Source organism: Larimichthys crocea, chromosome III (genome assembly GCF_000972845.2).
Source record: "Larimichthys crocea isolate SSNF chromosome III, L_crocea_2.0, whole genome shotgun sequence".
NCBI lineage: Eukaryota > Metazoa > Chordata > Actinopteri > Sciaenidae > Larimichthys > Larimichthys crocea.
In genome coordinates this window covers 1,295,254-1,322,471 of record NC_040013.1, presented here as the reverse complement: position 1 = coordinate 1,322,471, position 27,218 = coordinate 1,295,254, and the positions used below count along the sequence as shown (strand labels likewise).

Sequence of the window (27,218 nt, the reverse complement as noted above, 5' to 3'; positions counted from 1 at the left end):
CTCATATCCACCCAGGGTGGAGGCGAAGGGCCCGGCCTGTGTGCTTCAGCTGTGAAAAGGAGCCAACGGCCGGCCCATTTTCAGGCTTTTTAAGGCTCATTGAGATGGAGAAGGAGAGTGCTGCAGCGCTTTATGACGCCGGTGGGTAAACCTCAGCAGGTGAGCCGGAGTCACAGTAACACGACGTCTTTAATGCATGCTGGGCCCGTCCAAACTACAAGAGACGTCCTCGTTAGACCCACAAAGAGGAAATACAAACAAACCCCAGCAGAGGATGCAGCGCTGTCAGCCGGGCGGGTACAAACCTGCAGAGAACGCTCAATAAACGTATGCAGAACAAGACTACAGACAGGAAACGGCGTCTTTATTTCAACTCGCAGCCTTCCTTCACTGCACATGTGCAGATCACATGATAATCCTGCACAACGTTACATATTTATAGAATAAACCTGATTCTGATTATTACGACAATCCATCGACGAGAAGCCAACAGAAATGTTTAACCTTTGTTTGGATTCATACGGCTTCATCAGAGGAAAATCCAAGCACTTTTTCAAGCACTTTCAAGGCCCCTAAAGCCAAAATTTCCAGACTCTTGACGGGTTGTCACGTCTAAACTGTTCCCATAAATACAAATGTGAAAAATGAAGTTTACAGACAAAAAGAGCGACCGGTGAGCCTCAGAGTTGGACCTAAAAATAATCAGACGTGGACTTTGACTCAGCGGGCACGTTTATTATTCACCAATTAAAATAAAATGAAATAAAATGAAAGACAGTTTGTGAAATGTTGCAGACGTCACGTCAAACGATCAATGAAAACCAGATTTAAAGCATCAAACAGGTAAAACATCGTGAACTGTTTCCTGTCAGCTCATCCAGGTCTCGACTGGGTCCAGTAAAAATCAGAGACGACGTTTGCAATCCTAAAAGTCGCTCACGTGTCCGGTACGTCAGCTCAGTGTCATCTCAGCTTCGAGGTCTCGTCTGTCTCTACAAATATAAAATGTTAAAGTGTCGAAAGAAATCCGTCCTACCTTTGAAACAGATCAACAGGTTACGTGAAGACTGAGCGGAGACGTCGCCTCTTAACGGGAAAAAGTTTTCACGTGTGTCTCTCACAATGTTAACTGTTTGATATTTAATATGAACTCGTTTCTTTTCAAATATTAAAAGATGTGTTTGTAGATAATGTCCAACCTTGAAAACCTTGAACGGTTTTAATTGAGCTTTTTCCAAAACTTTCCAGGATGAGAAGCCAAAAGAAATAATGTCTATTCTTTGTCTGTGTTTTGAAGAGTAAAATTCAAGCACTTTTTCAAGCACTTTCAAGGTACCTAAAGCCAAAATATCGTTTATAATCACACCTGATTTGTTACTGTAGTTTACATTCATGTTAACCTCCATCGTGTTTTCGTCCTGATTATTTCAAATATTTAAAAATGATCAAGCTGTGACAAACAAATCCTCTTTTCAAACCTTGAAAGATTTTTACATCCTTGAAGCTTTTTCCAAACTTTCCAGACTCTGAGCTCGAGCTACAAAAGATTAAAACAGATTCTTTGAGGGATTTGTGGATTTTATTTTCAGCACATCACATTTCAAAGACAAAGACATGAATTGCACACTCGTGTTTGATTTTTTTCTCTTCTCTCTTTTTTCTTTTACAAAAATAATATTTTCACTTGGAGACGAGATGAAATACAAAATAAATAGACAGTAAAACACTCAGCATGGAGCAGCACACGTCGCGTGTCGAGCAGCAGACCGTCTTCCTTCAGTTCGTCTGTCGTCGTCACCTCTGGCCATCTCGGCCTCGTGTCCCAGCATGCATTTCACCTCACACCTGTGAGCGGCGGATCAGCTGCAGTTTAACGTGAGCGTCTCTTCACCAGCACGAGTACGAGAACAGCGGGTACTGGCTCCACTCCGCCATGTTGCCGTGGTGATAGCCGTGGTGCACGGCTTGCGTGGTGTAGTCGGCGGCGAGGTGGTGAGGAGGCGGGTACTGAGCGGGACCGGGGCCGCTCCACTGGCCCAGAGGCTGCTCGGCGCCGTACGGGCTGTAGATGTGGTGTCCGATCACGCCGGGCTTGCCGGCCTGGGTCATGGTCACGTTGAGGACGCCGGAGTAGTCCTGAGGAGCGGGGAGGTGCTGAGGCCCGCACGCCGAAGGTCCGACCTCGTGCGTGCGCGGCTTGGAGGAGTCGTGATCGGGGACGGTGGCGACGTCGGGGACTCTGGACTCGAAGCTGCTGCGTCCTGATCCGCTGTTGCTGCTGCCGATGCTGGAGGACGGAGACGGAGACTTCCCGTACTCATGAAACCTGAAGAGCAAAAAAAAAGAAGTCAGTCAGAGTCCGATTCTCGGCGAACGTGTTTGTTGCGTTCATTTGTCTTGTTTGTTCTCACCTGTACGGCTGGTATGAGGCGGGAGCGGGAACAAGCTGCTCGGCGTTGTACATGTCCCGCGGGTCGGCCCCGGCGGGGGATTCGGTCCTCGCGCTGTGCTCCCTGTCGGCAGCCCACGGCGAGTAACGCTCCTCTTTGACGTCGTCGCCCTCTTTCCGTTTGGGCAGGTCTCCCTCCTCGCCGTCATAACCTTCGTACGATGACCGGCAGAAATCTGGTGGACTGTCCTCCTCGGAGTCCCTGTTCATGTCCGACATCCTGGATCGTTTCTCGAGGCAGGCTGGGTTCTTGGTCGCACGTCTGCAGAGGAACATCAGCTTCATTCAAACAAACTGAAATCTGCAACCAAACCAAAACACTCAAACGCAACAGGAGAGACACCCACCTCTTTTTATTTGTGCCCTCATCCCGGAAACCTTTAGCGAACGGGTTGTGGTCGATCTTCAGCTTCGTGATCTGTCGGTGGAGGAAATCAGATCAGTTAAAACTCTTCAAAGTCACGTTGAGATGTCAGAAGATGAACAGCAGGTTTTTTGGGGACTTACTTTGGTGTTCTGATACGCTGTGACGGCCGTGAAGGACGTCTCGGGGAAAGTGAAGGTCTGGAAAACACTCCAGCGGACGCTGAAGAGGTCGTCGGCCTGGACGATGTGGAAGCGTGGGTGGTATCGATGCATGGAGTGCAAGATGATCTGCAGAAGAAGAAAGAGGTTTTAGCTCAGAGCACTTTTTGTGAGGAGGTACGGGCATCACCTCGAGGGCTCGTACTTACATGGCCGTGCTGGTCCAGCGTATTGTTGGTGAGCTTCAGCTTGAGGAAGGAGACCGACTGCTTCATCCAGTGGCTCCCCGGAGCCGGAGAGTCCGGGTGGAGGTACGTCCTGCAGGGAGGCTGGGGCTCCGCTTTTCCTGCCACCTCCCATTTCTCTTTATTCCACTGCAGAAAAGAGACAGAGCGGTGAAGTCAGTGATGTCTTCAGGTGCTTCTCCCTTCCCACAGTGTGAGATCAGGACGGAGGAGTGTGGAGCTGCCACCCACAGAGATGTGGGGGGGGGGGGGTACAGTGGGTTCCCAGCAGGGGATAGAAAAACAGGAAGAGATAGCACCCTTTGATGTACAATGTCAGGGGAGGGAGGAGGAGGTGATAAACATGTGGAAGACACTGAGAGAACTTTAATGATGGGAACTCTTACCTTGTACCTGAAGCCGTCCTCAGGCACCATGTCCACCAGTAAGATGTACTTTGCACATGGAATAAGTCCGGAAAGATTCACTTTACAGTGCGGGAACATCCTCCTGCAACAGAAGAACGGGCAATGAGCAACCAAAAGACGCAACCTCCCAAACTCATCGTGCGTTTAATGTTTAATCTGTCCTCTCACCTGCCCGGTTTAGTTATAATCATCTCTGTTCCTATTCCATGGAAGGTTTTCCAAAGCTCAGGGTCCTCCAGGGTCATCCTGATGTTCCCCTGGAGATAGGCGTCAGGGCCGGGAGCCATCGAGGAGGGAGGAGGGCCGCTGAAGTTGGGCTTCAAGTCTGGAGATAATAATAAGATGATGCTCGAGTGAGGACAAAGAAACAAGTTGACAGTTTGGGGGAACGGGTTGCACAAACGTCAAAGACACTCACCTCTGATGGACTGCATGCTTCAGGTTCAGCAGCAAAAAGCTTAAAAAGGTTCCAACAAAAGAAGCAATCCAAGTGTCTGTGATATCCAAGTCCAAGAAGAAGAAGAAGAAGAAGAAATCCAGCAGCTCACGAGGAGTCAGGAGGTTCAGGTCAGCAGATCTTTCAGAGCTCTGGAGTCCTGCAGGAAGGGTGACCGTGACTTTTAAGGGGAGCCGTGGAGGAGTGGGTGGGGTCAGGAGAGCCATTCCCAGGCTTTGAAGTGGCACAATGATGAGTCCGAGTCCTCCCCCCCGCTGTGATTGGAGGTCACTGGAAATCAAAGAGACTTAACAGAGCCTTGATACCGTCCCCAACAGGAAGGGGGGACTGGAGGAAATGCATCTTTATTAACTGCTAAGAGACTTTAAAAACAAATATGGAGCTGCAGATCATGGGGCCTCGCGGCGGCACCAGAACACGTTTAAACATCATTCACACGGACGCAACCGCAAACTAAAGAGGCGTTTAGTGTGTTTGTGCAACGTGGTAAAGACGCAAGAGGTTTAAAACGTAACGTCAGTTATACATAAACTGTTTAAACTAGCTGAGTTTTTACAGCTCGTGTCATCACAGCCATGATGCAGTGGGTGGGAAACTCTGTGTAAACCCATAATGGTGTAATGACAACATGAATCTGCAGGTAACTTTTACCTGAGGGCGTGCAGGACTGCAGGCACAGGTGGTGGTGGTGGTGGGGGTGTTGTGTATTGGGGGTGTCTAGACAGGCCCGTGCTCTGATAGATAATCTCATTAGGCTGGTTTCCCTTGAAGAGGGCTGGTTTCTGCAGGAGGAGAAAGGCCAGGCAATTAACAGCCAGTTAGCACCACGAGCACAAGTCGGCCTTGAATGGACGGGGGGGGGGGTCCGAGAATAAAGACAACAACAAGCGTCCGTCCACCGTGCCCGTCTGCGAATACATAGAGCAGCAGAATTAAAGTGAACATTTGAATTGAGTCATCGTCTTCTCTGTCTGCATACAATGAGACATGTTGGACATGAGGAGACACTACAGGTGGACAACCTTCAGCAGGACTGACGGATCAGTCTGCGTCTTCAGGAGGTCGACTTCTTTTCTTCAGCAGTCTGCATTCAGATTTCCAGAAACGTTCAAATCCAGGTTCAAACTTGTTTCGTGTAATAATTTAACCCTGAAACCATAATATGACTAAATCATACAAAGATCTGTCTTTGTATGACTCCATGAATCAGAAAACACCGTCAGCAGACGTGAAGAACATCGACGCTCTTCATGTTTTTATGAATCAAATGTTTAATAAATCAGACTCTGAATGATCCATGAACTAATCCCTCTGTGAAAAACCTTCAGGCTCCATTTCTTTAATATAACTGGATATTTCTCATGTTGGTAATATCAGCATGACTCTGTGTTTGTTGTTTGACTTTAGACTTTCTCCATTTCAAACCCTGAAACCACGACATGCCTGTCTTTAATGTTAGCTTTGACTTTAGAGCATTTTTAATGTCACATATTTGTGATTTTTTTTACAAAGAAATGAGTCAGCAGACGTGAAGAACAGATTTTATGAATCAAATGTTTAATAAATCAGACTCTGAATGATCCATGGACAAAGTCAGCGGGCTCCATTTATTTTTATAACGTAAAAAACCACGACATGAAACTCACATTAATGAATTAATACATGACATGTTTGATGTTTGAATATGCAAATGAGGCGTCGTCTAACGTGACTCCTGTTGACACAAACAGAGAAATGTGGTTTGATGTTCCTGAAGTCTGAGTCAGCACTTAAACGCAGCACAAAGAGTCAAAGTATCGACTGGTCGCTCGGCCTCTCGCTCGGGGTCGATGCTCAATAAAAAGGACGATAACGTTCAGCTGGTAATGATGCACTCAAACAGATCCTCGTGTTAAACGCCTCTGCACCTCCTCCACCTCCTCCACCTCCTCGGTGCTGGTGGTGGCACAACATTGGCCTTGAGGTGAGTGCGACGTGTTTGTGTCCTCTTATTGTTGTGGAGGAGTTATTCACAGGTTCAGTGTGGCTCTCCTCACTTAGCACTAAAGCCAGCTCCTCTGGGCCCAGGGCGGAGGGGTGGTGGGTGGATGTGGGTGGGGGTGGTGCATGGAGGTCAGGCGGCGTTCAGGGGAAATGATTTCAGTGTTTCAGAGCTGAGGTGTACATTTCAGCAGCAGCAGTGTCGATCCCATTACGTGCCCGCGATGTGGAGGTGACAGGTGTGACGGAGCCCGGAGGCGATCTGACACATCAGGACGGAGGACAGGAGGAATCCTGCAGGACCGACAACGTGTAGGAACAGAAAAACAGGAGCAGAAAGTCTTTACCTGTGAAAAGTCCATGTGATGATATAAAGATCAACGCCTGCTCCAATATTAAAGTAAAGCTGAGCGGAGCTTTCATTTCTTTGTGCATCTCGTCTCTTTATTCGTGTTGAATCTCTCAGCGTTCGCCACAAACTCGACTTCAGCCTCAGTTTCACCTCGAGTCACTGCAACACAACACAAAGAGTTAAATAAATCTGAATCAATCTGATTTTATTCAGACGTTCTTCTCCTCTAAACTTAAATCATCAGTTTTCTTGTTAAACCTGAAGATGAACTCGTTTTTTAACCAGTTTACAGTTGAACCTACGAAGATGAACTTTCTGCAGCGAGTACGACGTCAGAAACATCAGACGTGAAGAAGCTGATTTGGATTCGATGTTTCATGTTTGTGGAGTTTTGGATGCATGAAAAACATTTAAACATTTAAATCACTTCTCATCACGTCTGATCTCCATCAGCTTTGGTGACGTTCCTCCTCCCTGGTGTCACTTCTTCTTCTTCTTCTTCTTCTTCTTCTTCTGGCCATTTGCTTTAACTGCACACATCCCACCTCGTGCCTCCAAACATTTAACAGCTGCCAATATACAGCCAGGGCCCGGGGATCAGACGGCTCTGTAGCAGCCCAATAAAGAGCCCCTGGAGTGGGCTGACGAGAAACCTCACACCTTCGGCCCACATTAGCCATGCAGCATGCCCTTTTGATGCTTAATTGGCCACTTTGAGGGTTTGCAGACCAACATGGAGACTCTCTACCTGAGCACAGGTCGGCTGCAGACTTCATCTGTTCATCTTATATTTGTCCGGCTCATCTTTAACCACCTTGAAGTCCGTTAACCCGGCTCGTCCCGGCTCGCAGGGGGCCGGCTCGGCTCACATTTGGTCGCCCACATAAGAAAACAAACCTCAGATGGAGCTCGCCTGGCAAAGGGGGCAAATGACAACTTCACAGCAACTTCATAAGAAACTCCTGGAAGTTGCTAATGAAGACTAATGACTTCCCTCGTGTCGGAGACTTCACACCACGGTGTACGAGCCCTTTGACCACAAAGTCAATGTGGTCGGCGGGGTGGTCCAACATGAGGCGCAGACTTTAAACGAGACAGAGTTCATTATCCTGAAGGAAAAGATTAGTCAGCTGATTTTTGGGAGTGTTTTTATCGAGTGTGTTCAGGCCACACACACACACACACACACACACACAGTTTGTTGTTAAAATGTTGCGGTGACAGAAACGACTGCTGTGTGTTTCAGAACCGTCACCTTCATCTTTCCACGAGCTGAGCGGTGAATTCATTTAAAACAAGAATCTGTCCCGTACAGGTAAATGAATCGGATCCTAATACACCTGATCTATACGTGTAACAGTCACCAGGCTGCATGTGAAGACAGTCAGTGATGATCTCTCAGGTCTTTGTCCTCAGTTATGTATTTTGGACATTTATCCTGTGAGGAAAGAAAAGTGTTCGACCTGTTCACTGCAGGACAAACACTGTGTTGGAAGAATGTTGGTCGTCCCTCTTTAACCACCGGTTAAATAACTTAACATCGAGTTTGTCTCCTCAGAAACTGACCTGTATTGTTAAAAAGATGCTTCTGAATTTTACATTATTTCTGGAACTGTTGAGGAATGAAGATGTGGAGAAAGAATGAGATAATAAAAAGATCTTACTTGTTGTTGGGAATGATCGTTGTGACCTAATACTCAGAGCACACAGATAATATGTTGACTAATTAGTGCAGTTTAAATTTTAATTCTATTATTTATTTATTTATTTTTGTCCTTTTCAGTATTATTAATATTTTATTATTATTTTCATTACTGCCGTATGTTCAGGATGTTTTAACTGTTGGATGTTGTTGTATTAACACAAAAAAAACTTTTTGTTTTAGCCTCATAAAATGTTTTAATCTGGTTAAAAAAAGAAAATTAAAACACAAATCTTTAATATTTTCAGTATGATTCAGCTGCATATGAAACTAAACCTACAATAACACGCAGCGTCACGTATCGCGGAGACAATGAGTTCTTAGAATAAAAAGATTTTTGGGAGAAGTGCCTAAAAAAACAAAAGCTGCAGTTCCTCTAACGTCCACCTGAGGCTGACTCCAGAAGTGAGTCAGTCTCCATAAGTCCCCATGTCCAAATGTCCAACTTCACAGCAGAAATAAACATGTTTACAGCCTGGTACAAAAAACTGTTTTGGTCTCTGTAGCTAATTTCCCCGTTCATGACAACTGTACTGAGGGTGAATTTATATACAACTCACCTGTTCACATTATATTAAGGCTTAAAGTTATGCAGGATTAAGAGCGTGGACGCTTTGACTGACAGGTGAGGTCTATTTAGTGATGCAGCATCAGGAGTCTTGTTCACGGAGGGTCAGTGTTCGTACCACCGGGAAGAAGAACAACAGGTTTACAGAGCCAGTGTCGTGCCAGAACAGGAGCTGGACAATTCATAAGAGTGAAGAGGACGCTGACGGAGGAAGCTCTGGTCTCTGGTTGACTGATTTAAATCTGTATCATGTGTGTGATGGCAAACGCAAGCGTGACCACATCCTGTCCTGGCGTCGCTACACTGGCTCCGGTTGTTTTTAGAATAGATTTTTAAATTTTACCGTTTGTTTTTTTTAAAGCTTGTGGTCGCGGCCCCTCGGCTCTGGAATGATTTCCGATCTGCCGGATCATTTGAGGTTTTTAAATTAAGTTTAATTATCTAAAACCTTTTGTAATCGTGACATTATATGTATATTATTTGTATTAACCTGTACAGCTCGTTGGTCAACCTCAGTTATTTTTAAATGTGCTTTATGAATAAAGTTTGAGTTGAGAAATAAACATGGACTCACTGGGAATAAAGAAGAATAAACAGTAGCAGCTTGTCTCTCACATGCAGGAGCTGCAGGTCTGTAGACATTTTTAAAAACATCTGAAGACATCTCTCTTTAGTCTTTTACCTGCTCAGGTGCCATTCACTGCTGAGTTTGTGTGTCCTGATCACTCTGTTACTTTTATCTCTGGTGCTTATTCACTGCACAGGTCTGATCTACTTTTACAGCAACTGTTGTTAAATGATTTTTATCCTATAGGTTCTTTTCTTATTTGTTTCATTGTTGTAGTTTTATGTTTCTACTTTTTCTTTTAATTTCTAGTTTTTTATGAAACTGCTCTATTGTCTATTTCTGTCTTTACTCTGCTCTGTGAAGCACTTTGGGCTGCAGTTCAGTATGAAAGGTGAATAAATAAAAAAAATGGTGAAATCATCTCCACCTTCAAGGAAAAGCTGAAAATTAAACAGATTAATTTGTATATAGAGCTGCGACCTCTGATAAAGCTACTGTCAGCATGTCTGTCTGTAATGTGTGTCAATGTTCTGTGTATTGTGCACGGGCTCCTTCAATAAGCTTTAGACCTGATTCACACACAGGTGTATAATCTTTTCTTTTTAAGTTGTGTGTGTGTGTGTGTGTGTGTGTGTGTGTGTGTGTGGGACTGACTTTTAGTGGTTGGTGAGAGCTTGGTGAAATAAAAGGCTGAAAGACAGACGCCGAGCTGGGCTGACTGCTGCTGGACTAGTCAGTGATATTTTTTGAGTTTTTTGATATTTGAAGCAGCACACGGAACAAAAAAAGTGTTTCTCAAATATATTTTTGGTTTGACATCTATAATGCATTCAGTCCAGACACAGAGAACAAACAGTTCACCCCCAGCAGAACCGGGCCGGGCCGGGCCGAGGCCTCCAGCCGGCTCCTCCTCTTCAGCTGTGGTACATTCCCCCAAAAAAACAACAACAACAACAAAAAAAAAAAGCTCAGCAGAATGAAATTAAGTACAAAAAAACTATATCAAGGGAAGTTTACAATATTTCACTCGTGTCCTTTTTAAAAACGGTTTGTAGACGGCGTTCGAGAAACATCGTTCTGTTTTTATAGAAAACGATCTGTAGAAAACATTCGGTTGTCTTCCTCTGAGCTCACGGAGACTGAAGCGACCCTCCATGTAATGTTTACACACACACACACACACACACACACACACACACACACACACACACACACACACTTCAGCTTCGTGTGCTCGACCCCGTTAAAGCCAAACGTGTTGGAAAGATACTCGGATTGTACAAAACAACAAAGGAACGCCGCTCCGGGATCAGTGCTGGTGTGACGGGACGTCCTCCTGTTCCTCTTCGCTACAAATGCACACCGAGGACAGAAACGTTACGAGAAATACAAAAGAAACTTGAAGTGCTGACTGAAAAACATCCCCAAAGTGTTAAAGTGTAAACATTTCCAATCTGCTACAGGTGGCGAGCCGATTGTCCCGAGTTCACCTCCGTGTTCGCCGCCATGAAACATGCCAAAGTAAAAAGTCTGAAGCCGAGGACGTCGGCGCATGCTGCCGGTCAGATGAAACAAACAAACAAAAAAAAAAAGATGCATAAACGCGGGAGCGCTCGGCGTGAAAGGCTCGAGTGCGGTCGGTCGGTCGTCTGCATAACATGGCACATTACAGACATGCTGTGACGATAAATACTGCATCTGCTGTCAGTCGGAGTCTTTTTAATGCACGTGAGGGACAGGAGCAGAGACAGAGACAGGAGCAGAGACAGAGACAGGAGCAGGGACGTGTTGGGAGCTCCTCAGATGTCCATGTAGTCGTCCTCCTCCTCTTCCTCCTCCTCCTCCTCCTCCTCGTCAGACTCGCTCTCCAGAGACGACTCCTGGCTCGACGTCTCCTGCACCTCGAGCGCCGGCTGGCTCAGCGTGTCCTTCTTGACGGTGGCTGCAGACTGAGACGACAGGATGACGTTCTGTGACGGAGGACAGAGGACAGAGGACGTCAGAGCGTGGACACAGACAAACTGATCTGAAATAAAAAAAGGTGCACGGCGTTACCTTCAGCCTCTGTTTGGTTTCCTCGGAGATGCTGCCTTTCGGGGACAGCAGCGTGGGCGTCGGAGGCGTTACTGTGATCTCTGGCGGGAACTTGGTGACGGTGGAAGGGATGAAGAGCTTTGGCATGTTGGGCGGGACGCGGGAGCGGATCCGGTTTGGGTCTGGAAGCTTCGACTGCTCGCTGCTGGCGTACTGCTGCTGGTCTGAGAGAGACAGAAACACATTTAGAGACACTGCCGACGCTCCTGTGAGCGGCTCTGTCGCCCCGGTTCTGAAGGTTCTGACCTGGACAGGGCTGTGCGCTGCTACATGTGGCGGTTTCTTCCTGGAACCAGCCTGAGGCGGACTCCTGTCCCTGCGACACAGAGGCCAGCTTCATCTGCTGACAGAGATGTGACTCCTGCTGCCGGTACGAGAGTCCCTCTGCAGGCTCGTCACAGTCCTCTGAGACCAAACACCAGAACAGAACACAGAATGAAACCAGGTGAGCGCTGACAGACCGAGCTGGACTGCTGAGGAACATCAGCTGGCTTTTATTCTGAAAGGTGAACTTCCTCCTGCAGCTCCGACACAAACGAAAACAAAAAATGATCTGATGCTTTTTTTTTTTTTTTTTAGGGCTTCTCCACTGATGTTGCCAAGGAAACCATTACATAACACACAGTGCTGCAGTGCTAACCTGTGTGTGTGTGTGTGTGTGTGTGTGTGTGTGTGTGTGTGTAACACTGATGGAGCTGCTGCGTGTGACAGGTGATGAGCTCCACCTGACCCTGCAGGTCACACTGACTGTCTAGCGCCCTCTACAGGCTCGAAGCGCCTTCATGTGTGTTATGTAACAGACCTGTGCAGGTCCACAGGCGCCCCCTGCTGCTCACACCTGCTGCTGTGTCGTACCTGTGTGCGGTAAGAAGGCCATGGCTGCAGCAGCAGCAGCAGCAGCAGCAGCCGGGTGGCCGCCTGCTCTCCGGTGCTGCTGCGTCTGCTCGTGGAAGCTCGCTCCTTGAGGTCTGGACAGCTTGCTCAGCGGCTCGTACAGCGCTTTGGCCGCCGCCTGGCCGTCCTGGGCGGGGGAGGAGGAGGAGGAGGGCTGAGGGTGGTGGCAGGCGGCGTGGCTGAGGAGGACGGGCGTCGGCAGGGAGGCGGGGAAGAAGATGTCTCGGTGCTCCTTGGTGTACTTGGGCGTGGTCGGTGTGTCGCCTGCGGACTGTTGGAGACAGGAGGAGAGCGGCGGGTAACGGTTAACGGCAGATTCCCTCTGAGCCTCTTTGAGGACCACTTAGAAAAACACAAGAGCTGCACAAACAACCTGTGACAGCAACAGCCGCTGTCATGGCAACACAGAGGAACACAGCTGAAAGAAGACCAGCACACCTTCTGAGGGTTTGAGTTGGACCTGCACGGTGTCTGATTATTTAACGGTTCTGCCGGCGGCACCGCCGACCGTGACACGGCCTGCACGAGATGATGTGACAACAACAACAACAACAACAACAACAACAACAGCAGCAGCTTTGAAGTCACATTGTTCTCTGAATCTGAACCGAGCCGAGCTCAGACTTCAGCAGAACCTTCAGCAGCAGCTTGAAGAAGCTTTGATGATTCACAGCTCATGAATTAAACATCGGCGACTAAAGAGACTCCAACAAGTCGGCCGGACGGAAAGAAGCTGCAGCTCGAGTGTCTCAGTTCGGTTCTGTGCAATTATCCAGATTGGACCTTTAACGTGATCAGAGCGCGTTCAGGTTCTGTTCGAACAGTTTAATGAAATTGCAGCAGCCTCCTCTGTTGTACCCGTGTTCTTTGATGACACACACACACACACACACACACACACACACACACACACACACACACACACACACAGTGTTTCTGCTGAAACAATACAAACAGCTCAGCGGGCAGATCGGGTGTGAATCTGATCCGAGTGTTTCGCTGCTCGTGTTTCTCACGACATACAAACACGACGCGACACGAGCTGCTGCTGCCACGATGATCACACACACACACACACACACACACACACACACACACACACACACACACACACACACACACACACACACAGCCTGAGACCACGAGGACCGTCTGCTGTCACGGGGAACGTTCCGATCAAACTGAGGGAGGACGGAGACGGCAGCATCACGGAGACGAGGACACATTCACGTAACGTCTCAATAAAGTCGATCTGAGAAAACAAACTTTGAGTCTTCCTTCAAGTGTTACGTCACGTGTTCTATCTGTGAGTTAAAGATTCATTCAGTTATCGTCAGTGTTGGAACATTAAAAAGACGAAGAGCTTTAAGATGTTTGATTTAGTTTCTGGTTAATTAGATGAAAAATGTTTTACAGTTTTCTGTTGACAGCACCACAAGCTGCAGTTCCTCTAACGTCCACCTGAGGCTGGCTCCAGAAGTGAGTCAGTCTCCATAAGTCCCCATGTCCAAATGTCCAACTTCACAGCAGAAATAAACATGTTTACAGCCTGGTACAAAAAACAGTTTTGGTCTCTGTAGCTAATTTCCCCGTTCATGACAACTGTACTGAGGGTGAATTTATATACAACTCACCTGTTCAGGTTATATTAAGGCTTAAAGTTATGCAGGATTAAGAGCGTGGACGCTTTGATTGACAGGTGGGCGTGGTTACAGGTAACCAGGCGTCATTCAGCCACGTCTTTGCAGGTTTAGAGGCAGGACTACAAACATGGCCGCCACACTGAGCTTCATCCTGTCTATGGCGACATCTAGTGGTACAGTTGAGGATTGCAGCCCCCCGTGTCGTCCCGACCTGTAGTCAGTGTTTAGTGTACTGTAGCTGACGTTAGTTCAGATCTTCTGTGACTGAACTGAAGGACGAGTGCTGAAGGAGTCGGTGTCGCTCAGCGGTGTAGTTAATGCTTGCAACCCCCTCGCTTCACCCGAGAAACGCCCGATCTGGAGCGTTTGGTCCGTCACAGCAGTTCAACACGGCGACCTCAAGTCTCACTCTGAGTAATGAACGTTAATGTTTCATCCTCTTCAACCTTTCAAACACGATTTAATTTAATTTAGATTTAACGTAAAAGAAATCGACTTCGTGTCGCGCCCACGCGCGGATGATTCAGTCGACAGGAGATCGATGAAACGAAACGGAAAGCCTCCTGATGATCGGATCAGTGGTTTATTCTGCACACGGCGACTTTCTCATGAGGCTGAGGTTTCGGGGGGGAACATCACCGTGACAACAGGATGTGGGCAGAGAGAGAGAGACCCGTGTTGACTGTGTGGGCAGGAGGAGGGATGCGAGGATGGAGGCTGAATGATTCGATGATTCGGTTGTTCGCTCGTGCAACGCGCTGAAGTTTGGCGACTCGTGTTGCCGAGGCTGAAGTGGCGACAGGGAGCGCTCACACCGAGCTCGGCTCTATATTTATCCCCGTCAGGCTGCAGCAGACGTGAGCGGGAATCACCGAGCGACTTTTACTACAGATGCAAACATCCGCGCCTAAACGTGCCATTACGAGCTATAAATAGCAGCCGGCGGAGTAAAATTAGTATTTAACCCACTTGGATTGGCAGATGGGGAACGCTCAAACATCAGGACAGCTCACGGAGATATTTTTAGCTTCGGCTGGTAAAGCACATGTTTGGCAGACTGTAATTAATCCTGAGGGTGTCAGCTCAGAGGAGCTTATCACAAATTATCTGTTACCTGCAGATTCATCCTCTCTGAAGAGCTGGAGGTCTTCAGGAGGTTTGTGATCTGGGAGGAACTCGTAGGACGTTCCACCAACGGGGAACGACAGGTGAGTCATCAAAATTGACTCCCTATGACATAGGGAGTCAATTTTGATGACTCACCTGTCCGTCCATAGTGTCTCTTGGAAAGCTTTCAGCGATCTGTGCAGTGACACTTCATACACCTGAATCTACCTCGATTATGCCACCCACCGTGACGTCAACCAACCGTTCTGAAGCCTTGAGTTTGGATTTTTTGGAGCCAGAAGTGACTCATTATTGGACGAGATCGTGGAGGTAGCACGTTAGTTTCTTTAAGGACGCGCTGCCACGTTGTGTGTACGCCGCGGTCGCCTCAGCGATGTGCAGCAGGTCCGGTTCAGGAGCGGGTTGTTCTATATATAGAGAATCCGCTGGATTTTCAAAATAAAAACACCTCTGTGCAAACTGCCGGCCGTTAAAAACAGAAACAAATGAAGGACGTCGCATATTTCCACATGTAGAAGCATGTTTAGAAGAACATGAAGCAAGTCAACAAAGTCTGGAGGGAGAAACGCTTCTGAAGTCGTGTGAATGTTCCTGTCTGCTCTCAAACGTTCTTGTATCGCAGCAGAAACAGAATCTGGACTCAAACAGTTTGATCTGAGTGTGACGAGCCCGGTGTGTGTCGACTCTCGTCCACGTCCTCGATCATCCCTCTGCTTTATCGTCTGTTCTCCTCTTGATGAAACTTACTGAGCGAACATCAGGCTGTGTGGAAAACCAAGGACCAAAAAACTGACGAGGAAACTTTTCACTGAGCTGAGAAGTCGACTCGTTTCCTCCTGAGCTCACATACAGATGGTTTGTGGAGCCGCCCCTTGTTGGACACTAGAGGGAGTGTGCAGGTTTCAGACACTTTGCATTTGTTGCCTCGCACTAAACACTAAAGTCGACTTTGATTTCATCTGATCATTGGTATTAAAGTTTGTTTTGTCCGCCTCGAGTCAGTCTGTGCGCGGAGCCGAGTCGAGCCTCTCTGTGAAACGAGTCAGTAAAACGCTGCACGGACAGACTGCACACTCAGCTCTCCGTGTTAAAGCACAGTGTGAGCTGCTGCGAGAGAAAGTGTGGAGGTAGCAGAAAGGTGGCAGGTGAGGACGCTGCTGCTGAGTCTCACCTGTCTTTGGGCAGAAGTGGCCAACTGGATCTGGCAGAACTTCACAGCTTGGTCCAGAGCGACGTCCTCGTCAACCTGAGACAGGACAACAGATGTTAGTGCACGGCAACACATGTTTACACTCAGCACAGTCAAACCTCCTTCACGCATCCCCGAGTGTGTACGACTGAACTCGTCCTGTCCTCGTCTCCCGATCATTAAGGCCGAGTGCGGCAGCACCACCCACGGTGGATGTGTGGGAGCTCAGCTGCAGCTCAGTCTGGTTCACACAGCTGCTGCAGCGGTGCAGCCAGCTCCTGCTTTATTGTGAAACGAGCTGAGGACGGCCCTCTGTGCTTTCTCTTCACGTCAAGCCTTCATCCAGCTGCCAGCGGCGGCTTATCAATATCAGATAATGATTGTTATTACGGCGTCACGTCTGCTCGGCGTGACAGCGCGTCGTTCTGATGACACGACAAACATCCAGAGTGAAATATGTGCGAGTAAAAATAAAAACAAACAGAAGCGTGAGCGCGTGCAGCTGTGCGTCGTCTGCACTTTGTGAGCACGATCAGAAGACGCTGCTGGAGAGCGCCCGGGCTCATTAATTACACCAGCTCACGACGGTGACAGCAAGCATGTCGCGGCTGGTCTGCAGATACTTTAAAGAGCACACGGGAGGAAACATCAGCCCGAGCTCGCCGCCTCGGATCCCTCGACGGCTTCTATAGGGCCGGCATCGATCTGCAGCTCGATACAAGCTGCAGGAGGAAAGAGCTGAAGCTGGACTAACTTTTAACAAGTCTCCCTCCAGAGACGTGAGAGGAAACGTCTCGTCTTCTCAGCAGGTCGACGGGACGAGGCAGATTTCACATCAGAGAACAAAACGTTCACCAATAATCAGGAAACACAAAAGAATCATCCAGCAGGCTGCAGGGTGGAGGAGGCGGCTCCATAAAGGTGGAGGAGGCGGCTCCATAAAGGTGGAGGAGGCGGCTCCATAAAGGTGGAGGAGGCTCAACAAAACAGTGAAACAAGAAGTCAAACACGACCAATGTTTAGACTAACGAAGCAAATTTCACACTTTGTTTTTTTATTATAAAATTTTATTTTTAACCAGATTTTCTTTGAAATATATTTTTTATACATTTTTCTGTTTTTATATTTTTATTTAGTTAAACTGTTTTTATTTATTTATCTGTCTGTTTATAGATCTCAACATTTATTTGTTTCATTTTGCTTTTATTCTATTTGATCTATTTATTTAGAGAGTTTTATTTTTAGTTATATTTATTCAGGTTTAAGCTGCCTACACTATAAATGAACTCAGTCACTGTTTAAACAAACAGTATAAGAAGTTATTTTAAGAAACTTTGTCATTCAAACGGACGGAAAAGTTCAGTACAAATAAAGTCTGATGAATATTAATGAGCACTTCATGTCAGCTGTTATCACATTTTATTTGTTTACAGTTCGGAAACATTTGAACTTTGTGTCTGAGCTGCTTTTTTAACGTCGACGCTTTTCGTTCTTTTGTTTAATTTGTCATTTACAGCGAGATGGGCAGATGTGAGGAAGCAAATATATGATGAACATGTTTGTATGGAAATATTGGAAAAAGATGTTGATGAATATTTTGTGTTTTTTTGCCTTTTCTGAACAAAAACTAAATAAAAACATTTGAACAGTTGAACAGTGATCTGCGTCTCCTCAGGACAGATTTATTTTGAGACTTTCTGAGCAGGGAAAACTTGATGTAAAGATGTAAACGACGGTTATGACGACGTTCACCTGACTGACTGTTTGCTCTGACAGGATGTGCATGAAGACAACTTCAAATTATTCAGGAGTTTGTCGTCAAGAAGACGCGATCGCCGTTTCTCGAAGGAAACCTCGACACAACAGAAACAAAGACCTGCGATGAACTTTGTGCTCTCGTTGATCAAACAGCTGACTCATAAACTGGCTGTAAAGATACGGACGACAAAGAGTTTCAAACATAAAACGCTGAATACTTTAGTCTATGATTTATAGACTGTAACTATCCTGTAGTTTGATTTATTTATTGTGTGTTACTTTAGTTCTTAGTGTTTGTAATTCATCATTTCAAACTGCTCATCTTTCTTTTTTTGAACGAGCTGCTTCATTTGTTTGGTTTGTTGTTGGAACGTTTTGCAGCTGCTGTTTTTCGCGGTCTCGTGGTTTAACCGCGAGTCGAACACTTCCCTCTCCTCGTTTGTCATCAGGTGTTTGCTCGATAACTGCAGAGCGACTTTATGAACCGTTTTATTCTCTCTCAGCCGGAAAGTGAAACTTAACATGAACAGACAGTCAAGACGCCAGAAAATGTTGCAACCCGAGCGCCAATCGCTGCAATTAACGCTCCGAAAAACCCCTTTTCATCTTAAAAACACCCGACAGATCTACTTTTAGATCGGTGAAACTGTTTCAGGAGAAACATCAGAGAGACCGACGTGTCACCGTCGCTGAACGCTGAGTACGACCGCATCGACTGAGAGAGGGAAAGTCCCTCCTCTGCAGAGCGTCGTGTTACTAATTCAGTTAGAAGAGGAGTCGCCCCGAGCTCGGCATGACTTTGCAGAACAGCACACAGAGCTTTACCTGCTTTATGAGCATGTACGTCTCTGACATGATCTTCTCGATGCGCCCCAGGTCGTAGGTCATGACCTTCTGGCCTTGCTGCCACACCCTGTAGGCGTCGAGCAGTAACGTCTTTCCGGACTCCACGTCCTCCAGGAGCTTCCTCTTCCTGTTCGGCCTCCGTAGTGACCCCTGATCGGCCGCCGTGACCTTCGGCGCCGACGCTTGGAGCTGCTGCTGCCTGGAGCTGATGCTTAGCTCCTCCAGAGACAGCTCCGGCGTCCGGCTGCTGTCAGCCACCTTCTGCTGGAGCTCCACGGAGGTCACCGCCTCTGTCTGGTTGCCCTGAGAATCTGTGGTCATAGAGGGCCTCCTCCAGTTGCCAGTGTCCAGCTCCATGGGCTCCTCTTTGCGGCCCTCACTCCCAGAAGTCTCCACCTTCCCGGGGAAGCTCTCCTGAACTTTACTCCCTTTATCTACGGATGTCTGCGGCGTGGTGAGCTGAGCCTGGGCGGCTTCCCTGGGCCCTGAATCAGCAGCACAGGCTCCCTCTGTGAGCTTCTTAGGCAGTGCATGTTTGACGTCCTCTGAGCTGGGCCTGTTGGATGCGTCTGTTGTGGTCATCTCCCCCATGGAGGGCGCCGGCGCTTTGTGAAGCTGCTCAGACACCTGAAAGAGAACAGAGCCTGTCAAAACACGAAGCGGGCGCATGCCAGACATCTAAAACTCGCCGCTCCGAGAGTGTGTGTGGTGATTTGTGCTTCCTTACCCCTGTGAGACTGTTCAGATTGTCCTCCAGGACTTTTACAGTTAGGAAAAATGCTCTCTTGGCCAAAACCTGGCGATCAACATCCCGTAAATATTTCCTACAGGAGAGACGAGGACAGGGGGAGTCAGGGAACAGACACATCACACAGCGTCGTGAAGAGAAAGCAGCGTTTTTGCGTCCTTACTTTCCCTGGTCAGGGGTTCTCTGCAGCATGAACGAGACTTTCAGCAGAGTGTCGTGATCCTTGAGCTGAGACAGCACCTCCAGCAGCAGGACAATGGATCGGTTCATATGAGACGCAAAACTTCCCGGGCGATCGATCTCGTCGACTGGAATACGCCAGATGCCCTGCAGGCGGGGAGAAGAGAAGAGGCGGAGGTTAAAGCGACCCTGAAACATCGAGTCAGAGGGTTAAACAGGATTTTGTGGGCGGTCCTAAAGGGTGGCTCGATGACATAATGAAGCCACCCTGAGCATAACCCCGCCCCCCTGGCACTGTAGCTTCAGCACGTTAGTGTAAACGTCTGCAATGAACAGCTTGTTACTTTATTTAAATTCCCCATAAATGAAGAAGAGGATTTATTTACACCACCCGCCTCAGCGACCGTTATATATACGCCTAGTTTCATCAGAGATAACGGGGGCTTCACCGAGCACCGACCACCTCCACCCCGCCATCATGTTCTACCTTTGTGTGCTTATGTTATAATTAAAGCACGCGCTGCACGGTGTGAATCAGGTTACGGCGGTCTGACAAACATTTATCTTCAAACAAACAGACACCTGTTGCTCGTCTCGAACGACAAGCCGACAAGATCGTTTGTGAAATTCTGACTGCAAAACACACACACACACACACAAACACACACACACACACACACACACACACACACAAACAATTAACAGGAAGACGTGGACGGAAAGTTGAAAGGAGGAAGAATTAACAGGAGTTAAAAACGTGGCAGCTCTAATGAGGGATGGAAAGGCAGCAGCAGAGAGATCTTGTGGACTGGCTGGTTCATGTAGGAGGTGGGAAGGAAGGATGAAGGGATGAAGGGGGGTGGGGGCCTTCTCTCTGGGCACACATGATCGGCAGCCTCATTAGTGCTCAGCTCTGTCCAAGCAATGCAACAAGAGCAGCAGAGCGGCTGCCAACAAACACAGTGTCCTCCTTTTCTTTTTTTTTTTGTGATGGATGAGTCCACCTTTTCGGTGAGCACATGTCCTCTCAGCAGGTGAAGCGAGGCGAGGGTTCTGCACTCTGAAGCGACTGATGCGAGTGCAGATGGCGTGCAGTCGCAGAGCACATGGCGCCGGGAGTGCAAAGGCTTCTGCCGGGGGCCGAGACGAAACAAAAGATGACCAAATTATCAGGACGGGAGCAAAACAAATGAGACGGCTCCATCAGCTGCTGGAGGTGGAGGTGGAGCGAGGACGGAGGAGGCGCTGCTCCTCGCAGATTGTCAGATGCCAGATGAAGGAGACGCAACATAAAGACGGACTGAGCTCAGCGAGAAAACGGAAAATAAAAAACTGTTTCATCAAAACTTCACTTGAGAGATTTTTTAAGACACCGTCCACGTTTAGATTTCACCGTTCTGTCAACTACGACAGTATTTTGTAAAAGTTCTGCAATAATTAATCTATTAACTGATTAAAAAACAATTCATCCATTATTAAAACAGTTGGTGGAGATTCATTTAATACAGAAAAACTGTCAGAATTCTCTGATTTCAGCTCTGAATGTTTTCTGGTTTCTTTCGTCCTCTGCGACAGTGAACTGAATGTTTGAGTGTGAGCACTGGTTAAGCGACACAGGCAGTGAATGAGAGCGAGCGAGCGAGAGAAATAAAAAGTGATTTCCTGATCGTTTCTCAGCGGTTACGTTCAACACTAACAGACTGATCCTGTCTGGACGCGGCCTCACTCCCCTCACGGCTGAAGTTGCTAAACTGTTTTATTATTTATTATGTTTTATTACAGCACGAAACTGGAAAACATTCCTTCTGCTTCAGATTGATCATCAATTATTGCAATTATGACATAACTGGATCACACTCCAGCTCTCGTGGTTGACCAAGAATGTTATTTGGTAAACGTTATATTTATTATTCTTATATGATGCAATCAGGCAGAGCTTGGGAAGGTTTTAACCTTTCCATCCACAGATTACTCCCCGAGCCTCCAACATGAGCGGGACGAGTACGGGGGTGGGAAAAACATCTCTGATGGAGGAGGAGAAACATCCGAGCACGGTAAATCTGTTTAGAGGAAGCAGAGCCAGTCAGGCTTTACACAGATTATGCTAAAGCAGATTTGTAAAGACTTTAAATGATTTTAAAACATGAGCGCCAGATGTGGCCAATAACATCCCAGACAGAGATAAACGAGATGAACACGTCTGGTACGAGAGGAATCTGATGTTTCTTCAGGTTAAAGAGATGAACCAAAACACACATGTGGAGGGAAAACCTTCAACCTGTTGTCTCCTTCACTTCAGCTTCATCAGGTCTGAACATGCCACGAGTGACGGGAAGCGCACGGGGCCCAAAACACGAGCCACGATGCAACTTATGAAGAAGAAGTGCAGGAAAAGTTGCACAAACTGAGCGATAATTTACGCTTTGTAGCTTCAGATTCATCCGTGAAGGCTGCTGCGGTCGACATCTGACATGCAGGTACGAGAACATTGAAAACCCTCAGGAGGAGACTACGCATTAGCAGCTCACACAGACACCAACACCAACTCGTTACGTAAAACTCAGATGGAAAGACGGACTCACCATCACCAAAGAAAGCTACTCCACGGCGCCTGTGTTTGTATTCTTTTGGACAGTTTCCTGCTGGCTGGCGGCGGCAGCAGCACCAGCAGCCCTGGCAGCAGCGCCTCCACCTCCACCCTGAAAGAGGCTCACGCTCAGAGAGCGAGGGGTGGGCTGCATTTGGGTGCTAGGGCTCGAGAAGAAGAGGAGAAGAAGAAGGAGGAGGATGGAGAATCGGAGCTGGAGTCTAGGAGCTCGGCGTGCCGCTGACAGACGAGCTGACTCGCTCCTCTCCTGGTTTCAAACCTCGCCATCTCAAAACAAAAACACCCACGCACTCCAGCTCCGCTCCCCCCTGACCCCAGCCTGCTGGAGTTCTCCCCCCTATCTCCTCCTCCTCCTCCTCCTCCTTCCACCACCACCTCCTCCTCCTCCTTTTCTCTCTATACACAGCCAATCCCTGCAGGCCTCTGCCAGCCAATCGGAGGAACTCCCGCCCATGAGCGCGCACACCCACACAATACACAAACAGAGGAGTGAGAGAGAAAGTAATGAGGAAACAGAGAACACAGAGAGAGAGATGAGTGGAGCGAATGAGAGGCAGCCGGGGGGAGGGGTGGAGCGAGCGTGATCGAAGCCCCGAAGACGGAGCAACAGGAAAAAGAACGAGAGAACATGTAGAGTCAAAAATGAACTCAGTGCTGCCACATCAAATGGAGTGGGAGGCGTCCAGAGCGCCGGCGACAAAGAGGCGAAAAAAGGCAGGATTATGTAAGAGAAGCCCCCGTTAACCACAGAAACCACACACACACACACACACACACCTTCTTCCTCTCAACTCTGCTCGTGTCTCTCCAGCTGGCCACCATAAACATATTAAAGCAAACACACCTTGTTGTTTTCCTGCTTCCTGTTGTGTGTGTGAGTGAGTGAGTGAAAACAAAAACACAAAAATCAGCTGATCTCACAGAGGAAACATGCTGCCAAGCCAAGATTTCAAATCCTCCCAAACGTGCAAATCAAAATATCAACTTCTACAAAATGTGTTCACTCCTCCCCTGAGAGAGAGAAACGAGCTTCTCCTGAGCGGAGCTCCACCTCCAACACACTGCACAGCTGAACACACACCGACGCCGGAGTCATACATCAAACCCAGCCGAGTGAACGTGAGTGTGAGAACACAATCCTGTAAGCAAAGTCACATTTACTGTGTGTGTGTGTGTGTGTGTGTGTGTGTGTGTGTGTGTGTTGCTTCATGACGTGACAAAGTTACGAGAGCAGCAGCAGAGATGGAAATGCAGCAACAACAAGGACATCCATTTTCTGTTGGAGCTTCGTAGAGAGCGAGCGAGTGAGTGGGTGGAAGAATATGTAAGCAAGAGTATGTGTGTGTGTGTGTGTGTGTGTGTGTGTGTGTTGGGTTGGGTTGGAGGGCGAGGAGGAGGAGGAGGAGGTAACGCCGTGCCTGAGTGAACACACAGGGACTCCTCACGATTGCTGAGCAGCCAGAGGGCCTTCATGTTCCGACATAAGAGACGGTAACAGGGACGTAACGATGCATTCGACTCACGACTCGATTCGAGTCACGATTTTTTGTTCACGATACGATTTTTTTAAAATCAAAATGAGCTACAGACAAATTATGACCAAATAAAATTATCTTTTTATTTGTAGGAAAAAAATCTTATTTTACAGAAACTGTCAAACAGTTTGTGTTCTCTTATAAAAAGTCAGAATTTCCACTAGCCACATTTTTCCCCGTGCAAAAAAAAAAACAGATTATGAGAGCAACTGAATTCATTTGATCATTTTATTAACTAAAGCTTTAAATTAATCTCACAATGAAGTTAGGAGCTTACATAGAAAAATTATCCTAACACTTCATTACTCATTAACCCTTACAGGGTCTATTATGACACACTTTTTGTACATAATAAAATAAAAACATTAAAACTTGCGAGCAGCACGCGTCAATTTCCAAAGAGCACCTCGAGCGGAAGCCAGACACAGAAAAAGCAAAGAGAATCCGGTAGATTTTCAAAATAAAATGCCCCACGCAAACTGCCGGTCGTAAAAAACAGACAAAAGCAAAACTAATTAACTACGTAGCATATTTACACATGTAGAAGCATGTTTAGAAGAACATACAGCGGGAAAATGTCCAAATCTGAGCAAGTAAACAAAGTCTGGAGGGCTAAGCGTCGCTTCTGAAACACGGTGGGGTTTGAAGTCGCGTGCAGGACGGACCAAACACGCCACGATCACGCAACACGCCAGGAAGCCTGTTTGAGCAGTGAGAGCACGCGCTGTGCCGGTTCCCATTCGCCAAGAATCGCGATTCATTTTTTTCTGTCAACCGATGCGAGTCGTCACGCATTTGGACCGATTTTTAAATCGTGTCACGATGCATCGTCACATCCCTAGACGGTAACGTCAAAAACATCAAATATTTATATTATATAATAATAATATTAATAAATAATCTGCCACTTAGTAAGAGTTTCTCGTTACATCACAACATGAGGGTTATTTGAGAGAAGCTCAGAGTCTCGGCAATCACAACACAGAACGGCGTCCACAATATGGTTCTTCAAATCTTTATTATTATTATTAACACCTCAGTTTTTTTAGCACCTAACTACGCCTCCATACTTTGAGCTACAGACTTCATTCAAATATGACAACGCCCAGCTCATTTAGGACATGATGGATATTAATTTACTCATTCGTACCTTTCATACTTTAAGATATTCAACTTTTTCCACATTCAAATGTTCCCACTGAAATGAACGGCACAACCTTCAACTCTTTCTACAAACATTCAACACTTCCACTACGTCTACATACTCTGAGCTACAGAAACCATTTAAATGTTACTATGTTCAGCACATTCAGTCATGTATTTTACTAATTTGTACCTGTCATACTTTTTAAAATATTCAACTTTTTCCACATTCAAATGTTCCCATTGAAATGAATGGCACAACCTTCAACTCTTTCTACAAACCTTCACTTCATTCAAACTTTATTACACGACTCGTTATCAAGGATCCACACCACATTTTCTGCAGGAAATTCAGTTTTCTAGTTTGCTTTTTTTGAAGACGTAGAGATCTCAATGTGTTGAGTGTTGGCTGCATATTCTATTAATGTGTTCTGATGCATTTCTTTGTTATAGAAGTATTATTAAAAATACAAATGAGACCCACAGACAGTGTAAAACATGGACGTCTGTCCATTCTTTATGCCGTAAGGATTTGCTGCTTTTCTTTGTCATCTATGAGTCTTTGGACTGTTTTGGCTGTCTCAGGTGGTGGAGTGGGTCACTTGTTCAAATCCCAGCTCCCCTAGTGTCCTTGGGTAAGATAATAAACCCTGAATTGCTCCCGGTGGTTGTACCACCAGTGTATGAATGTGGGTAGTTTGTAGGAACATAATGAAAAGAGTCCTGATAACTATTACAAGTTTATTATTGGTTTAAAAGTGAGCTGGACCCCCGAGAAAGAACTCCCGCTGACAACCACACCAATAAATTATGCAACACAACCTCATCTGGATCATTTCTAAACAGCATACAGTATATAGGTTACTTTACGCAGGCCCCAGTTAATGTAGCCCAGCCAAAGCACGGAGGAAAAGTAGGGCATCATGACCTACATTAGGGAGCTCAGTATTCACCGGCAGGCTCGCCGAGGTGCGTACTCAGCTGAGAGTCAAGTCTCCTTGACATCAAGGTGCCATGAGTCGTGCCATATGTTGGATGTGTGAACAACTTGTGGCTCTCGTGCTGGTTTGTCGTCACCGGAGAGACGAGTGGAACGTGAAATATGTTCATTAAACCGCTGACGTGATTAATTAGGCTGTAAAAACACTTCCAGCTGATGAAAAGTGTGACGAATAATCACCTTCTACCAATCGAGGTGCTGAAAATGAGTCTTGTAGCGAACCTGCGCTGACTCCCAGCATCTTTTAAAGCTCTTTTACTGGCTTACGTTAGAATATCATTGTTTTATAATTCTCATAGGTGTGATTGGCAAAGGACAAAAAAACGTAGAATCCGTCATGACCCCTTTGATCCTCAAAAATACAAACTATCACGTCAGCCTTTAAGACTGTTTCATAACTACGCACCGCTACGTGTCACTTCTTTGTTTTAGGCCGCATTCAGACACGATCTGGTGCTGGTGAAAACGCAGGTTTTTCCATTTGAGTGGAAGGGTCGTCCGTTCTGAGCCGGATCGGAGAGCCTGACGTCACGCCGCCAATCAGACCTCCACAGTCAGCATGAAATGTCTCTTAAACTGAGACTACCTAAACTCTGATACACGACCTGTTTATTTCACGAAGCAGCTTCTAAATCCGAGTCTGACTCGAGGTTTAATTTGGTTCGTGTCCGATGGTTGAGCGACACAGACGGTGAATGAGAGTGAGCGGGCGCCGGCTTCGATAAAGACGTTTAAATCAGAGAAATAAAAAGTGATTTTCTGATCATTTCACAGCGGCTACGTTCAAAACAAAACAACGCTGTGGCAATTCACCACTGCACTTCACGCGTCTGAACGCGGCCTTATTCTCATATTTTACGCATTGTTTGGTTCTTTGTGTATCCGTCCTTGTTCTTCATTCATTGATCTACAGACTTCATTCAATTCAATTCGCTTGTAAATCACTTTGACCTACACCCTCTGCAGAGAAGCTGCTGTATAAATACAGTCTACTATCATTATTATCATTGTTCTAATGCAGGTTTGAAGTGTGTGTGTTTCACAAAGTTACACTCTTTATGTTGTAACTGCTCCGAGCTCACAGACTCAATAAAAACAGGCGTGTTTGTTTAATATTTAGAAAGGTTTGCATTGTCCTATGGCAGAGAGAGAGAGAGGGAACAGTAAAGCTCCAACAGTTGGTGTGCCAGGGTGGCAGG

The 27,218-nt window shown here is 46.8% G+C and overlaps 2 protein-coding genes across 5 annotated transcripts in view; both read right to left on the bottom strand.

The window, feature by feature from the left end:
- Positions 1-1,633: 1,633 nt before the first annotated feature.
- On the bottom strand, positions 1,634-4,233 carry tbx16 (T-box transcription factor 16). Its single transcript, XM_010743158.3, has 8 exons — positions 4,045-4,233; positions 3,795-3,951; positions 3,606-3,708; positions 3,184-3,348; positions 2,957-3,103; positions 2,797-2,867; positions 2,412-2,711; positions 1,634-2,326 (listed from the first exon to the last, which is right to left on the bottom strand). The coding sequence occupies exons 1-8, from the start codon at positions 4,058-4,060 to the stop codon at positions 1,888-1,890; spliced, it is 1,398 nt and encodes a 465-aa protein (XP_010741460.1). The 5' UTR covers positions 4,061-4,233; the 3' UTR covers positions 1,634-1,887.
- Positions 4,234-10,039: 5,806 nt separating this feature from the next.
- Positions 10,040-27,218, bottom strand: part of cabin1 (calcineurin binding protein 1) — a 40,959-nt gene continuing 23,780 nt past the window's right edge. For all 4 annotated transcript variants that reach the window (XM_027277384.1, XM_027277385.1, XM_027277386.1 and 1 more), the window contains 8 exons: positions 19,717-19,880; positions 19,533-19,629; positions 18,785-19,432; positions 16,184-16,258; positions 12,203-12,512; positions 11,594-11,752; positions 11,309-11,511; positions 10,040-11,223 (listed from right to left, as the gene is read on the bottom strand). In XM_027277384.1, coding sequence (XP_027133185.1) covers positions 11,053-11,223; positions 11,309-11,511; positions 11,594-11,752; positions 12,203-12,512; positions 16,184-16,258; positions 18,785-19,432; positions 19,533-19,629; positions 19,717-19,880 — 1,827 coding nt within the window. In that variant the 3' untranslated portion in view covers positions 10,040-11,052. The remainder of the gene's footprint in view (positions 11,224-11,308; positions 11,512-11,593; positions 11,753-12,202; positions 12,513-16,183; positions 16,259-18,784; positions 19,433-19,532; positions 19,630-19,716; positions 19,881-27,218) is intronic.

Coding starts and splice junctions, on each gene's coding strand:
- tbx16 (XM_010743158.3), bottom strand. Junction 3,104..3,183: donor CGCTGGACCAGCACGGCCAT/GTAAGTACGAGC, acceptor CTTCTTCTGCAG/ATCATCTTGCACTCCATGCA. Junction 2,712..2,796: donor GAGGGCACAAATAAAAAGAG/GTGGGTGTCTCT, acceptor GTTCCTCTGCAG/ACGTGCGACCAAGAACCCAG.